This window comes from Tachysurus fulvidraco, chromosome 6 (assembly GCF_022655615.1).
Source record: "Tachysurus fulvidraco isolate hzauxx_2018 chromosome 6, HZAU_PFXX_2.0, whole genome shotgun sequence".
Classification (NCBI taxonomy): Eukaryota; Metazoa; Chordata; class Actinopteri; order Siluriformes; family Bagridae; genus Tachysurus; species Tachysurus fulvidraco.
In genome coordinates, this window is record NC_062523.1 from 24,322,688 (window position 1) to 24,334,028 (window position 11,341).

The 11,341-nt window shown below is 38.6% G+C and overlaps 2 protein-coding genes and 1 long non-coding RNA gene across 6 annotated transcripts in view; 1 reads left to right on the plus strand and 2 right to left on the minus strand.

The window, feature by feature from the left end:
• sytl5 (synaptotagmin-like 5) overlaps positions 1-4,285 on the minus strand; it is a 19,723-nt gene extending 15,438 nt beyond the window's left edge. For 2 of the 4 annotated variants that reach the window (XM_027143636.2, XM_047815119.1), the window contains exon 1: positions 4,109-4,285. The gene's annotated coding sequence lies outside the window, so the exon portion shown is untranslated. The remainder of the gene's footprint in view (positions 1-4,108) is intronic. The other 2 variants (XM_027143635.2, XM_027143637.2) reach the window with 2 other exon arrangements.
• The window catches only part of LOC125141481, a 25,372-nt gene extending 19,512 nt beyond the window's left edge, over positions 1-5,860 (plus strand). Inside the window, exon 3 of the long non-coding RNA XR_007140868.1 lies at positions 5,725-5,860. This is a non-coding gene — a long non-coding RNA (uncharacterized LOC125141481). The remainder of the gene's footprint in view (positions 1-5,724) is intronic.
• On the minus strand, positions 5,341-8,687 carry asb11 (ankyrin repeat and SOCS box containing 11). The gene is made up of 7 exons (XM_027143639.2): positions 8,461-8,687; positions 8,127-8,206; positions 7,879-7,986; positions 7,625-7,775; positions 6,559-6,693; positions 5,712-5,897; positions 5,341-5,613 (listed from the first exon to the last, which is right to left on the minus strand). The coding sequence occupies exons 1-7, from the start codon at positions 8,558-8,560 to the stop codon at positions 5,489-5,491; spliced, it is 885 nt and encodes a 294-aa protein (XP_026999440.2). The 5' UTR covers positions 8,561-8,687; the 3' UTR covers positions 5,341-5,488.
• Between the last annotated feature and the right edge of the window lie 2,654 nt (positions 8,688-11,341).

Below are 11,341 nucleotides of genomic sequence, written 5' to 3' on the forward strand. Positions count from 1 at the left end.
AGTGAGTGACTAAAGTCTCATGAGCATAATTACATCTAACGCTGCTTCCAGACTCATCACCGACACCAAGCTTCCTGGAGATGAGCTTCATGAATCTTTAATATATATCGGTGCAGCCCTATTAACATGATTAAACAACATGAGCACGAAACTGACCACTGAAATGCAGATTAGCACAACACTATTGGCTTCGTCTTGCTTTCTGAGCAGAGTGTGCCTTTATTATTCATATATCATGCATACAGAAAGAAGGAGGACAAAACAGAGAGCAGGGCTGGAGATCATAACAAATCATGCACATATATGTACATACAAAAAGAGTGGCTGTATCGGTTCATGCTTATATAAACCTCCATTGTCATTCCAGCTGTGCTCTCTTAAGCACACACACACACACACACACACACACACACACACACACACACACACACACACACACACACACACACACACACACACACACAGGCCAAAATCAATAGGAAATGTCAGGTAGGCAAAGCATACAGCCGAATAAGAATGGCCAGGAATGATAAAGAAGATTATGTTGACCTTGCAAGCAGACTGGTCACGGGGGCTCCAGACAAATCATTATCATTTAAATGCACCTCTGAGTCCAGACCTGATAGCTCTTACAGGTTAGACGGTCAGAAGGCTGCGTTTACATTTCTGTTTTCTGTTCCCACATCGACACAAACAGATCATAGACCGACTCGATTAACACGCTTTGCGCTTGCATTATTTTGGGTCGAAAAAAATAAAGGCATGTTTCATATGAACAGAAAGACAATTATCATAGACCTAAAACATAACAAGTAAATAGCAGGAATCAAGTGCTCCTAAAAATCTGATCATCCATGTTAGACAAATCACGAGAGGACAGAATAATGCAGAGACTCCAAATGGGGAATTGGCTCAATACTGCAGCTAGTTCGCCAGTTCTAGAGAGAGATCTAATTACATCTTGACATACAGTTTCTCACGGTTTAACAGACATGTTGTGTGGACAGAGGACAACTGGTCCAAACTTCAATTCAGTGATGAAAGCAAGTTTAGTTTATTCGGAACATTATGTTCGGTGTGAAACTGGGGAAAGACTGAACCCAAAGTGAGTAAAGACGTCACTGAAAGGTGGAAGAGGACGTGTCATGGTTTGGGGGATGTTTTCTGCAGCAGAAATTGGCCCTTTTATACAGCTTCATAGCAGGGTCGAATGCACAGATTTATCTGAATTTCTGTTAAAAAGATATTATTCCTTTCCTGCGAGCATCTCCCAGTCAGTCCACAATGTCCCCTGTCACACTGCGAATGGGGTTAAATCAGTTCCTTGAAGCTAAGAACTGAAATAATGACATGGCCAGCTCAGAATCCTGATCTAAACCCAATTTAAAACATCTGGAAAATCCTTGGCAACAAAGATATTGCTAAGAAATCCACTACAGTTAACAAACTGTGGAAAAGACAGAAAAAAGAGTGGAACAAGATCACACCAGAGCAGTGTGAGTGATGTCCTGAAGTCATTCAAAACAAGGGTCTCTATACAACCTACTAATATTTTACAGCTGTAACCATTAAAAATGATAGTTTTCTTCTTTCGTACTACAGTGGTTCTTCTTCTTCTTCGTCTTTCGGCTTTTCTCTTCAGGGGTCGCCACAGCGAATCATCTCTCTACACCTACCCCTATCTTCTGCATCCTCAACACTTGCACCCACTAGCTTCAAATCCTCATTAATTACATCCATATACCTCCTCTTTGGCCTTCCTCTTTGCCTCCTGCCTGTCAGCTCCATGTCCAACATTCTCCTACCAATATACTCACTCTCCCTCCTCTGAACATGTCCAAACCATCTTAATCTGGCCTCCCTGACTTTGTCCCCCAAACGTCCAACATGAGCTGTCCCTCTGATGTACTCGTTCCTAATCCTGTCCAATCTTGTCACTCCCAAAGAGAACCTCAACATCTTCAGCTCGGCTACCTCTAGCTCTGACTCCTGTCTCTTCTTCAGTGACACTGTCTCTAAACCATACAGCATGGCCGGTCTCACCACTGTCCTGTACACCTTCCACTTGATTCTTGCTGATATATTCCTATCACACAGAACTCCTGACACCTTTCTCCACCCACTCCAACCTGCCTGCACTCGCTTCTTTACCTCTTTCCCACTCTCTCCATTACTCTGGACTGTTGACCCCAAGTACTTAAACTCCTGTACCTTCTTCACCTCTTCACCCTGTAACCACTGTCCTCTTATTATGATCACTGTGTTTCCCAGAACATAAAGGTTTTTCAGTACAGTAAAATGTTGAACATTGATGATTAACAATATTCCTAAAGCTTCCATTAATGTTCATATCAAACATCAGAATGAGGTTAAAGTGTGATCTGTCTGACTTTAAATGTGACATGCATGTCGATGGGCTTTTCTGAGTATTTTAAAAACTGATGTCCTGAGAATCCGATACACAAAAGTCTCTATTGTTTACACAGAGTTTACACAGAATGGTGTAAAAAAAATAACATCCTGTGAGCAGAAGGTCTGCTACACCTTGTTGATGAGAGAGATCAGAGAAGAATGGTCAGGTCGGTCTGGGCTGACATGAAGTGTTAATGGAACAACTTTTAGTATTCACAACACCATATTTCTTTGAACTCATCTGTGCTAACAAGGTTCTGAAACACCACTGCATCCCTGACACTATGACACTCTCACACCCTTCTCTCTGTCCTTCACATGATACACACCAAGGCTTCCAGTAAAACAAAAAGCACGAACCTGACTCTAGCCTAAGTTCTCCCACATCTCCACACTCAGTGTACACAACACACACAGCACAACTATTAATATTAGGTGTGGTGCAAAAAGACACACACAAAACACAAAATCTTGCTAAGAACAGATACAAATTACTACTATAACACTACAAATAACACATTTTAATCGAAGCAGGAACTCAAAAGACATCCTGCTGGATTCTAAAAGATATTTTTATCTTTTTTCTGTAAATGAATGAATGAAACGTGACTTGCATGAGTGTTGGTCTGAGACCAGTTATATCATATCCCTGTAGTCGTGTTAGCTGCATGATTAAGTCAGGTCTGGGTCTTTAAATCGCTCAAATGACAAATGAATGAGCATGTAGGTCAATGTGAAAACCCACAGAGCACAGTGTAATTGTGTGTGTGTGTGTGTGTGTGTGTGTGTGTGTGTGTGTGTGTGTGTGTGTGTGTGTGTGTGTGTGTGTGTGTGCGTGCGCGCGTATGTGTCAGATCACTAAAGAAAAGAAGATGGTTTATATCATCTAAATATTCAGGCTGTCACAATGTGCTACAAAGTTTACAGCACATTAATAATGAAGACCCTCCTCACAAAAAAGAAATAAATCAGACAAGAAATAGGACTTGTGATAAGCGTGTACAGAGCTTCTCCTTCCTTTAATTCAAACTAATCGTTGGATGCTACCATATTGATGTGTAAGTTGCCTAGATTGATCTTCTGTCTATCAAGAGCAAAACCCCAAACCCACTGCTGATTTAAATACCGAATGAAAACAACTAACATTTAAAGATGACTTGCTGCCGATCCATAATCGATCAAATCAATAAAGTCAGGGGCTAAAAAGGAACAATATAAGCTCCTCTGTTTCTTTAGTAAACACAGGTAATTAGAAACTTGTAAAGGTTTTGTGATGTTGTTCTGTGTGCTGCATTGCACCTGTTCAATGCAAACAGCTGTTTCAGGGCTGTTCTGTACCTCCTCCTCACTCCTGCTAGCGAAAATCCCTGACTCATTTGATCTGCCTCAGCTTTCTGAGTCTTATTTATGGTTGGAACAGGATTGTGAGGAAATGATAGTGTTCTCGTGGAAGCGGTAACGCTTTGAAGTAGTCGGCGCTTTGATACGTTACATTGTTACATTGTTACATTTCAAACGCAGTCTTTCACCATAAAGGGACAATAAAGCGACGCTGGAGGTTCGAATTCGGTCGATTTCAAAAAGCGCGTCTTCTGTTCTTCTGCTTCCTCACATCTCTCCAGTCAGTCGCAGAGGCTCACTGGGTTTCCCCTTCGTGTGTCAATTTGAAATAGATGGTAAATGAAGCAGATCTTACCTGTCCGTGTCGTCTGTCGGTTTACGCCGAGTAGTAAATGAGTTAAGTGTAATGTTTGTCTCTGTGGGTGTTTGCATGTGTGTTCAGCGCCAGGCGTTCCGGTTACTATTGGGCACGTAGAGGACCGAGGCTACCCCCATCCGCCCCATCTGCCCCCGCGCGTGCTTCACACAGGGGGCGTGGCCTGGAGTCCCCACACTGCAGCCAGGGCTGTTTTGTCCTATAATAACATTTCTTAATAACATTCAGCCGCAGTTTCAGAATCATTCAGATACAAGAGAAGTGATGATAAAATAAGAACCGCGTTCAGATGATAAAGGCGCAAATTGTTAGACACGTGTCTAATTACACTGATTTATAGTTTTATTAATCTTCTGCAACCACATGATGCTTTAAAAACATAATTCTGTACTGCTGGACAACCCATATATACACACATATACATATATACATATACATATATGGGCGAAAGCGCTGTCCATGGTGTCCATGTGGTAGATGATGGATAAACACTGATGAGGTGCCATAATTAATGCAGTTAAAATGCAAAGTAATAATAATAATAATAATAATAATAATAATAATAATAATAATAATAATAATAATAATAATAATGACGTGCTGTCAAGAAAACATGATAAAGTGCCCTCTAGGGTGCCCTTCTAGTGGAGAAAACGAGATACGGTGCCCTTAAGGCCCTCTCTGTGCAAGGAAATTAGATGAAGTGCCTGCTAGATGCTCCTATGTGCAAAATGATGTGAACTCTAAGATGACTCTGTAATAAAAAAAAACAAGAGTTAATGCACCCAGGTGTCCCATTCTCTACTATCTCCTTACTCTTACGCATCGCCACCGAGAAAGACCTTTACGCAGACTGCGTGTCTTTGGGGGGTCTGTGTAGGTGTTTCTCTGGCTGCACAAGCTCTCTCTCTCTCTCTCTCTCTCTCTCTCTCTCTCTCTCTCTCTCACACACACACTCACACACACACACACACACACACACACACACACACACACACACACACACACACACACTGACCACAGCCTTCTCATTTTGAGTATCAGTGTGTCGCCACCTGCTGTTCATTTAAGATAAATAATAATAATATAAATAAATAAGTAAGTAAGTAAGTAAGTAAGTAAGTAAGTAAGTAAGTAAGGAAGTAAGTAAATAAATAAATAAATAAATAACAATAACCACTTGTTTTTCAAATTAAATTTCCAGACCAATATTAGTTGAATATAAAGCATTTATTTGTTTGAAGCAATATGTCCATATTCAGAAAGCTTTGTCCATGTGTATAAAATTGTCTAATCCGTGGAGCTGGTGCAATAAACATAAAGTGTGTGTGTGTGTGTGTGTGTGTGTGTGTGTGTGTGTTATTGATACAGAATATAACTGTGTAAAATTTGTGGTAATTGGAGAATTCCGGCTCTGTTCAATCCTTTCTGTCCCAAGGAACGACGTATGCACAACCGACTCATCTGTGACAGAGACCGTGGACCTACAACATAAGACAAGGACGATAAATCAGTTGGTTTCTGTGATAGAGCTTTGCTGTATACTATACTTGTAATAATGATTTTGCATGTGTTCTCTTGCCTGCTGTCTGCAGTACATGCCGGATGCTGTCATCTGTAGCCAGGTCCAGAGGTGTCTTGCCTTCTGAATTCCTGCATTTCCCATCAGCCCCATGTTCCAGCAACAGTGCCACTTCCTTGGCTCCACCGAACCGAACTGCAGCATGCAGTGGTGTGTCAAGGCCTCGCCCACAATGCACATCTGCACCTAAGTCAATATGATACAATATGCATTCAGTTTACATTGTAATAATAGATCATTATACTTCCATTTTAGCACAGTGTCCAAATCACTACACACTTGTCTCAAAACATATGGCTCAGTAATATTAATTATATAAAAACAGTTTTAAATAATTCTCAGATATGTCTGTATTTAAAAATGGAATTTGCATTTGCCATCTTTAAAGATGGCAATTTGACAGCTGTACTATGTATGAGGTGTTATTAAATTTTGTGTTCATTAACAAAGGCATCCAGATCACTTCCTCTACTTATTGCTTTTAGCTATGTGAACTTAGTGTGTCCATTTGTCCATTTTTAGTAAATAGATAACACTGTCACAGTGCATAAAACATGTAACATTTATTTAATATTAAATAATAACTCAAAGGGGTATTAGATAAATGTATGATGATTATGTAATATAGTTTTAGTCTCAGACAGGTAGTTACAGGCTTATTATTATTATTTATTAGCAATATTGTAAGTGCTACACAGCTACACAAACCAGTGTTGGAAAATCTAAAAATCAGGAAACTAACTAAAAAAACACGTTTCAAGACTGATGTATAGTAGCTGTGTTTCCAGGGTCCTAAGAATCTATGCCTGTGTGAACAGTATGCAAGCAAACATGTATGTATACTGACCCAATATTAGAAGTTTCTGTGCACAACCTGTGCTCCTGGCTTCGCATGCACTGTACAGAGGTGTGCCTACTCCTTCCAACTCCATATCAGCATCCATCCCATAAGACAGCAGCAACTCTACACAAGCCGTGTGACCTGAAAGATAATCACACACGTAATCACATGAACATTTTAGTGTTATCAAATGTTGTCAAGATGCCATAATGCACTTGTACTCGCACTTTGGTTTGTTTGTTTTTTAACCCATAACTTTTTTTTTTTATTTTGTAAGTTGTGTTTGTATGGTTTCATATAAGCATGTTATGTATGTACGTTAGAATTTGTTTGAATTTATGATGAAATGCATATACCTTATCTGGGAACAAGAACAGTTTCTTCTCATAGGCCATATTCATTTTGAACAACTAGTATACCCACCATTACATATCTCATCTGTTAGTGCAACATCTTTACTAGAGTCTATGTAAATACATATTCTATTTTTCTATGTTTATAGAAATATACGGTATACACAATTGTAATATACAGTACTTACTTGGCACATCTGTAAAGAACTCAACAGCACCTTTGTATATAATTTACAGTTTTATCTTTTTACCTTTTATGTTTTTATGTATGCACTCTGTTTATATACCTACTGTAAGCACAACAAATTCATGGTGTGTAAGAGCACACTTGGTGAATAAAGCTGATTTGGATGCAATATCATCTTATGTCTTTGATATGTTTATACGCAATTGTTATATAATGAGATTAAGGGGAAAAAATAATACAAAGAAAAAATAATTTAAAAAAATAATAAAAATAAAATAAAAATTCATCTTACAGAATAACAAACTGTTATGATTCTGTCTTCATTTGATAACAGTTTGTTAACAGAAAATCGAATTCCCAATTGCATACTGTAATCTGAAATGTCATATCTTTGACATCACATCTTAAAAAAGACCTTCACCCACATAACATAATATAACTTTTATATGTCTTTACTTCTGTCATGGACAGAAATAGTTGTAATATGAACAATGGAAGTGGTAATAATAAGCAGTTATGTGAATAAACACACCTTGTTTTGCAGCAGTATGGATAGGTGAATTCCGCAGGTGAGCTGGGTGATGGACAGAGCTATACTTTAGTAGGAGTCGGAGAAGGGCAGTGTTACCGCTGAAGCATGTATTAAAGAGCGGTGTGGCTCCACTGAAAGACACAGCATTAGCCTGAGGGAACATATATACATATATATATATATAAATAGACTTATAGACATATGCATAGACTTGTATTTATAACTAGGAACTATTCAGGTAATTCAGGACCTACATCAGCTCCCTCTTCCAGCAGCAGTTTAGCACAAGCAAAATGGCCCCCTAGACAAGCCTCATGTAATGGAGTGATCCCATCTAGGGTGGCCACATCGACATGTATCCCCTGTGCAAACACGAACATTAGACCACTGTTAAATACATTACACATGAGAGTTTTACACATGAGTTACACATGAGTTTTCTTGTAGGTCAATTCACAATTGACATCAGTTAGAACTTCACATTGTGTGCTTCATTCTGTACCTGAGACAGGAGCTTTTTAAGTGGAAGGAGACGGCCGTGCAATGCTGCATCGTGGAGAGGAGTTTGGTCTGAGCATGAACCTTAAACACACACCATTGTTATAATTATGAATGCAGCTAATTAATACAAAGACTACACCTAGACAACCATTTTTTTATTTTATTTAAGCTGCTGGTTTTATAAAATAAACAATTTTCTTTGAGAACCACACAAAAGTCCCAAAAAAGTCCCAAAAAGACACACTCATGCTCATTCAAAATCCCACTCATCACAAACACATGAAAATAAAAACAATATTTAGAGCTACAAAATGTACTGTAAAAATCAGTCTCACCTTCCATGAGCGTGTTACACACTCGTCCTCCATAAACCTGAAAGACTTGCTGCCAGGGTTCATTCCAAACACCAAACACCTCAGCATGAGCAGCAGTCATCTTCCACACTTTTTAAAAAGACTCACAACACGTTGTTTTTTCCAGAAATTGAGGACTATTCTGTTCAGTTTGGTGAGAGAGTGTTTGCCAACATTATATGGCCTTCACAATATCACACACTCCCCCTGACAAAACTGTACCTCCCACCAGTTAACATGCAAATGCACTCGTCAGTCTACAGAATAATCTACTGAAAGACACACACACGCACACACGCACACACACACACACACACACACACACACACACACACACAGTGGAACACCCTCTAGAAATTTTTATATTTTTAATTTATATTTCTACTGACATGTGACCCAAAAAATCATCAGATATTCACAGAAGTCCTGAAAGCAGACGAATCAGACAAATATATTATACTTGCTAATTTTTTAAGCATGATTTTTAACAACAAAATGATTTTAATCCAAAGCATGCACAGCAAAAAAATGTTAAAGAAACTGATGTTGAATAATCTGATCCTTTAAAAAAAAAAAAAAAAATACACACACATAATAAATAACTTTTTTTTTTTGATAAGCGGTAGAAGATGGATGGATGGATGGACACATCTACATAAATTATATTTTTGGTTGAAATAAAGCAAATGTTCCCTCAAGTATGGACTAGACACTTTAAGTGTAATCTTTTAAACTCAATCATTTACATGTATTTAAATCTATTTACATAAACATTACAACAATTCACTGCCAAGACTATGACTATATGTGTGCGTGTGTGTGTGTGTGTGTGTGTGTGTGTGTGTGTGTGTGTGTGTGTGTGTGTGTGTGTGTGTGTGTGTGTGTGTGTGTGTGTGTGTGAAAGCATTTAGACAAGGTGAGAACAGTGTGTTAATGAGGCGCCTCTGTTCAGCCTTGAATAGAGAATGTCTGCATTATCAGACATGTTTGGGTTTTAGTCCTGATATCCTGAATGTTACACCCGGTCATTGTCTTTTATACTATTTTTCTCTCTGATAACTATGTGAACTTTATTTTATTAGCTTTTTTTATTCTTACTTATAGTTTTCACTATAAGAGATCCAACAGATTGATTCAGTAGTATGTTTACACTGAATTCTGCGTTTGTGATGGTACAGTCCTGCTTTGTGTGTGTGTGTGTGTGTGTGTGTGTGTGTGTGTGTGTGTGTGTGTGTGTGTGTGTGTGTGTGTGTGTGTGTGTGTGTGTGTGTTATAAATCCAAAATAATAGAGAATTAGCATGAACTTATTTGTTGTCTAAAGATAAAAGACACAATATCAAGTTAATGCATTATTTTAAATAATAATATCCAGAACCTTCATTCTTAATTAGTAAGTATGTGGTTTTTTAAGACTCAAATCCAATATCTTCACAAACGTGTTATATATAAACAACCACTGTGAAGGAGTCAGTAATTGCACAACAGCACCATTTTTGGCCATTCAAATGAATGAATTTAACCCAAAAAAATCATGAAGAGTTTTCTGTCTAAGCATGTTGGTGGTCTAACAACCTGGAGAATGCTTTGCACACTTATAGCGCAACACACACACACACACACACACACACACAGAGTTAACCAAGTTAACAGCTAACTGGTTCATAGAAAAAACCCTTAACACTTGGTTAAGGTTCAACATATTTCAGGTTAATAAGTCTTTCTTTATAAAAAAAAAAAAAAAATGATGTGCATGCACATTGCAGACTGTTTTGTGGGAAAGTCTAAAGAAATTAGGTCACTACTTAGAGTATATAGTTTAAGGACCTAAATTTAATTTCATAAAAAAAACAATTGATTATATTTTTGCAATAAATTTAGCAGTTACTAAAAATGAGAATTCTACAAGGTCTGGTTTTAATACACAATGCAAAAATAAAAATAAGTATTTATAAGTAGTAAGTTAACAAGTCAGTATTAGAGTTTCATCCTCGATATGAAGATTAGAGCCAATCACTAAATGATAATGGTGATTAAACTGGTGGAAATGAGATAGTGTCAGTTCCTGTAGCCTGAGAGATACAACAGATTGTTTCAGTAGATCTCCCTTTCAGCCACAGCTCGCAACTTTGGGGTAACCATGGACAATCAACTGTCCTTTTCATAGGGCTAATGTGACTCGCTCATGTCGGTTTCTTCTCTACAACATTAAAAGGATTCGGCCATTTTTGTCCACACAGGCTGCTCAGGTACTTGTTCAGTCTCTTGTCATTTCTAGACTGGATTACTGCAATGCACTGCTTGCAGGTCTACCTATGAACGCAATCCGTCCTCTGCAAATGATCCAAAATGCAGCTGCCCGGCTTGTTTTCAACCTGCCAAAGTTCACGAATACCACTCTGCTGCTGCGATCCCTCCACTGGCTTCCGGTAGCTGCACGCATCCGATTCAAAACACTGATGCTGGCCTACAAAGCCAAAAATGGACCAGCTCCCTCTTACCTCAAAGCCCTCATCACTCCTCACACTGCACCCCGCACCCTCCGATCTACCAGCACTGCTCGACTGGTTCCACCAGCTCTCAGGGTAAGAGGCAATATACTACAAGACTCTTCTTTGTTCTTGCACCAAGGTGGTGGAATGAACTTCCCCTAGAGGTCCGGACAGCTGAGTCACTGGCTATTTTCAAGCGGCGGTTGAAGACCTACTTATTCAGGAAACACTTCAACTAGCAATCCTTTTGCATTAAAAAAAACAAAAAAAACAACAACAAAAAACACAACCTTTGACATATTTCTTTGTAACTTTGAACAAATGTTTTAAACTCATGGTATCTTAAGTATGTAACCTAGTGAGCCAGCATTAA

Excerpts from the sequence above, each read along its gene's own strand:
- asb11 (XM_027143639.2), bottom strand. The coding sequence starts at position 8,560 with ATGACTGCTGCTCATGCTGAGGTGTTTGGTGTTTGGAATGAACCCTGG. Across the intron at positions 7,987-8,126 it reads TTAAAAAGCTCCTGTCTCAG|GGGATACATGTCGATGTGGC; the intron begins GTACAGAATGAA and ends GTGTTTGCACAG. Across the intron at positions 5,898-6,558 it reads ACAGAAACTTCTAATATTGG|GTGCAGATGTGCATTGTGGG; the intron begins GTCAGTATACAT and ends ATATTGACTTAG.